The 5,087-nt window shown below is 46.3% G+C and overlaps 1 protein-coding gene across 2 annotated transcripts; it reads left to right on the top strand.

Annotated features, from left to right (window-relative positions):
* Window positions 1-337: 337 nt before the first annotated feature.
* LOC102200522 (SKI family transcriptional corepressor 1 homolog-B-like) lies at window positions 338-4,466 on the top strand. Of its 2 annotated transcripts, none has more exons than XM_005746820.1 (5): window positions 338-564; window positions 1,541-3,320; window positions 3,857-3,947; window positions 4,033-4,101; window positions 4,264-4,466. In XM_005746820.1, the coding sequence occupies exons 2-5, from the start codon at window positions 1,551-1,553 to the stop codon at window positions 4,359-4,361; spliced, it is 2,028 nt and encodes a 675-aa protein (XP_005746877.1). In that variant the 5' UTR covers window positions 338-564; window positions 1,541-1,550; the 3' UTR covers window positions 4,362-4,466. The 2 variants fall into 2 exon arrangements, with proteins under 2 accessions (XP_005746877.1, XP_005746878.1); XM_005746821.1 differs by lacking the exon at window positions 338-564 and adding an exon at window positions 1,110-1,182.
* Window positions 4,467-5,087: the final 621 nt, after the last annotated feature.

The following is a 5,087-nucleotide window of genomic DNA, read 5'->3' as shown; positions in this document are numbered from 1 at the left end:
TGTGGCGTTATAGTTTTCATTTATTTTTGGTATCTTTGTGCAGATATCTCCGATGATGTCACGATGTCTCCTTCTTAATTTATATATAATAGCAAATAAATAAATATATAATCACGAGTCTGAGGGCCAAAATGATTTTCCATCTGGGGTCAGCAGGGGCCTAATTGATATTTTTGTTTCTGATCATGTTTGAGCTGCAGAGAGAGAGAGGGGGTGAGACTCAGAGAGAGAGAGAGCCATTACACACCAGCATGACAAGACACAGAGAGAGGGGAGAGAGAGAGAGAGAGAGAGAGAGGTGCCATGTGTTTCCTGTCTGCGCGCCAGTCACCTCCCCTTGCTCCGACAGGATGGAGGTCCCGCGTGCTGCTGCCTGCCCTGAAATGCACTGAAATAAAGGCTCCTCCTCAGCGCTTTCACTGCCAGTGCGCCTTCTTTTCTCCATCCTCTCTCCCTCTCTGGACTCTCTCAATTTTTGTCTGTTTATTTTCATCTTATTTATTGTTAATATTGATTTCCCAGCCTGACTTCCCCTACGGTGTGTTGCTTTTACAGGAGAGAAAGGTATGTCTCTGTTTTTGTTTTCCTTATCACCAAATGCATCCTAAAATTACAACAACAATTTACAACAGCTAATTTAATTTAATTTCTCGCGATTTGACCGTAACTCGGCTGTATCAGTGGCTTCGTAATACTTCAAAATAGTAACTAAATAAAAGCAGGGGTTTGCGTGCGTTTTGGCACAAGAGACGCAGAAAGTTAAGTACGCGCAGGGGAACGTGAGATAGGCCCGCTTCAACCTAATTTCGAGCAGTCGTCTGCGGCTAATCTGCGCAGAAGCTTTAATTATATATGGGCCTGGTCTTTTATTAACAATGCAAAGACGCACGCTTGGACCTGTGTAATTAGCTCGCGGGAAAGCGGCTTATAGTTGTTCTTTTCCTCTCCGCTAAGCGCATTGACGCAGCTCAGGCTGTATTTTCCTTCTGTCCTTATCCACCTATAAGATTCTTATGTGACCCTTAAGTAGTTCCCCCTTAACGGCTGAGCCGATTTCAGGATAAAGAGTAGCGGTAGAAGTAGATCCACCAACGCGCAGGAGCCTGTAGGACAGGAGAGGAGGCAGAGAGCACGGAAATCATGCTGAAATAATAAATACGTCTAATTAATTTCACTTAAAAAGTATTATTATTATTATTATTATTATTATTATTATTATTATTATTATTCAAACAGTTAAAAGACCCTCTGCTATTGCTTCATTTTAATTATGACACAATTGTAATAATTACTTTTATATATATAATTTTTGGTCAATGCCGATTATAATAATACGGAAATAATATATATTTAATATTTGCCTTTCAAATGGTTATTATTTAGGCGTTTTAAAGTATTTTTATTCGTTTTCTGTGATGTTTTTCATTTTTCTCGCAGACTTGAGTCATGCGAAGATTCAGAACACGGTAAACATATAGTGCTTGCGTAAACAACCCCACGGGCCTCCGGTTCACTGTCTTGTCTTCTGTTTGACTCACAGGCTTCCAGGGATGGAGTCGATGCCCGGACAGCTTCGAGACGCGGGACGAGACGCTAGCTCTTCCCCGAGTTTAAAGCAGGGCGCGCAGAGCTTTTCCAGCCCCGGCTCTCTCAAACCGAACCAAGTGAGTGAGACATCCCTGTACGGGGTGCCCATCGTGTCTCTTGTCATAGACGGCAAGGAGAGACTGTGTCTGGCGCAGATTTCCAACACCTTGCTGAAAAACTACAGCTACAACGAGATACACAACCGCCGGGTGGCTCTGGGCATCACCTGTGTGCAGTGCACGCCGGTGCAGCTGGAACTCCTGCGCCGGGCCGGGGCTATGCCCATTTCCTCCAGGCGCTGCGGCATGATCACCAAAAGGGAGGCCGAGAGGCTCTGCAAGTCCTTCCTGGGAGCGCACAGCCCGCCAAAGCTACCAGAAAATTTTGCATTTGACGTGTCTCACGAGTGCGCATGGGGCTGCAGGGGCAGCTTTATACCCGCGAGATACAACAGCTCCAGAGCGAAATGCATCAAGTGCAGCTTTTGCAACATGTATTTCTCTCCCAATAAATTCATTTTCCACTCCCACCGCACCCCAGAGTCCAAGTATCTGCAGCCGGATGCGGCCAACTTCAATTCGTGGAGACGCCATTTGAAACTGACGGAAAAAAAATCCAATGATGATATTTGCCACGCGTGGGAGGATGTGAAGGCCATGTTCAACGGGGGGAGCAGAAAGAGGACTCTGCCCATGAGCGGCTCGGGGATGTCCTCGCCCATGAAATCACAGGCCTCGTCCAGCCTGGTTCAAAGCAGCTCCCCGGAGATCCCCCACAAAACATTGCGCTGCGACGAGGATCAGGGGAGCAACAACCTGAGTCTGGCGAGGGGCGAACGGAGTTACCCGGTCATCCCGGTGCCCAGCAAGAGCTTTGGCATGCTTCAGAAAATCCCCCCACCTCTGTTCCCTCACCACCCCTACGGCTTCCCTAGTTATGGGCTGTGTCAGAAAAAGAGCGACGGGGTGCCTGACGTGAACAAAAACAACATCCCCGGTGTGTTTTGGCCCGGCACAAAGGATCCGATCTACCCGGCCTTCCCCATGTTTTGGCCTGCAGCTGGAGGCCTACCGATGCCGCCCTACCCGGGCTCCCCACCCAAACCTCCCCCAGAGCTGCTAAGCGTCCGGCCGGCCGAACTCGACCTGTCGGACCAGAGCGAGAGGGGCGCAAACACACCAAAAGACACCAACCACCACCCTCACCACCAGCAGGACGGCGGAGAGCGCTGCCCCAGCTCCCAGTCCTCCTCCACCCGGAACGACGAGGACAAGTCCGGGGACGAGACCTCTCAGAGGAAAATCAGCTATATCTCCGCCTTTAGACCCGTCGTCAAAGACGCAGAGACCATTGCCAAACTGTACGGCAACCGGGACTCCTACGGGATACGCCCCGGCTACCTGTCCCCGGATTTTATCAGCGAGAGCTCCAGCTACAGATCGATATCACCGGACAGAGACAGCGTGGTGGACGACGACGACGACGACGACCTGGACGTGGACGTGGAGTCCAACCGGGGACAAGGCGAAGAGGAGCCGATCCGGATATCACCGGGAGGAGACCCCCGCGACTCCCCTGTACCGGAGCGGGTGTGCTCGGGTGCTGAGGAGAGTCAGGAGCAGGCCGATGCAGCCTCAAGCCCCGAGGCGGTCGCAGCATCACCGGAGGATTCCGCTCACACTGGGTCATCGGATGAGGACAGACAGATGCGTAATGGCTCCCCTCTTCATGAAGTAAGATTAGATTAAATGAAACTTTAATGATCCCCTTGGGGCGAGTTGAATTGTCACAGTTGTAGAAAATAAGATTAGAGAATTAGAGAGTGCAATAACATATTAGCCTCATTCAGACTTTGAGAAAGGAAATTCCAGATGTAGATATGTGTTTATTATTTATTATAGATATTAGTCGTAAGAGTGGTTAGTGGGGAGTGTTTGGACCACCTGCAGTGAAACTGCCTGAGCCCACGATTTTCTCCCAAATTCAGTTACAGCAACATTTTTTAATAGATACAACATAACACACACACACACACACACACACTGTTTTTTCCCGTTTTCAATGTTAATTAAACCACTGTATCCCAATTTGCACAAATCTGCAGAAATATTAATTAAAATTAAAATACTTTAATAACCCCGCTTCTTTCATCATCTTCACGTCAAGCCACTCCTTTTATTTTCTTAAAAAAATAAAAGAGCGTAAATTGCGTGCACCAAATGACCAATAATTGCTGTGCCGCTATTAAAGACGATTGTTCCTTTTACAGGTGTATGCTCATGAAAAGGACGGCCATGTGCTTCTGAACGAGCCTTCCACGTTTGGGTCCAAACAATCGAGCAGCCCCCGCAGATCCAACGGTAATTACCGATCCGGGTTATTAATGCGAGCGGGAGCGTCTCCTCGTCCTTTACCTGAAAATGTTTGTGGCTTGTTCGCTTCTAGGTGTTCACCACGTGTCTGAAATACAGACCCAGCGCACTGCAACGTCCTACCAGGAGCAGGACAGACAAGGTCGTTAATCATTCTGTTATCTGCTGTTTTAAAAATCGTCTTTACTTTTAATTGTCGCCACATCTGACCACTTTGGGCTGGTTCGATACTTTTATTCAGCAGCTTTTTATAGTGTTACAGTTAATCAGGTTTTTATTGTTAGTTTTTTTTATTTGTGCGCAGCCGATGGAGCTTTACGCATTGACATCAGCGTGCACGAAAGAGACCTGCAGAACATGGCTAAAGGTAGGAGGCCCTTTTCAAGCCCAAATATGGATTAGAATTGAGAAGGAGGTGATATAAAGTGCCAGTAATTGTTATTCCATTTTTTTTTTTATTTGAGTACACACAGGGTGTGTTAAAAGCTGTGCTGGTCACTGCATCTAATCAGGACTAAATTTAAGTGTTATTTTAAATATTAACGAGTTTGCTTAAGCAGTTTGGATTGCATTAAATCTAACAAGACCGCAAACATTTTCAAATATAGTATTTTTTATTAAATGAACATTAAATATTGAGTTCCACCTCATTTTAAACAGAGCTAAATACCCCCAGCCTGTTAAAGATGGCGTGCCAGAATCCAAATGTGCATTTCCATTTTTATTTATTTAAATTTTTTTTAGGCCTAAAGTGTTTCCATAGTTGTTAACCACTTAATCACAAGATGTAGGAGTTTTGACTTATTATTATAAGAGGAAATCGTTTAGAGGCTATTAATATTTTAACGAACAGAGCCATAACCCCGAGGCACGGCAGCTAATTATTTTACAACGCTTGGAAAAACCCTGGGACTCCATTATTATCGTCTCCACCTCCAGGCAATGCATGGCAATTACTGTGGCAGCGAGAAAGGAAAACAGTGAAAATGGTTGTTATCGAGGCTGTGAACGCACCTGAGAGTGCGGCTCGCATAAATCTTTATGTGCTGAAAATTCAAGAATATATCATTGTAAGTGGAAGTGTGTGTGTGTGTGTGTGTGTGTGTGTGTGTGTGTGTGTGTGTGTGT

Source organism: Pundamilia nyererei, unplaced genomic scaffold (assembly GCF_000239375.1).
Source record: "Pundamilia nyererei isolate P.nyererei 1_Seehausen unplaced genomic scaffold, PunNye1.0 scaffold00184, whole genome shotgun sequence".
Lineage (NCBI taxonomy): Eukaryota > Metazoa > Chordata > Actinopteri > Cichliformes > Cichlidae > Pundamilia > Pundamilia nyererei.
The sequence above is the reverse complement of the archived record's forward strand: the minus strand, read 5'-3'. Positions and strand labels throughout refer to the sequence as shown.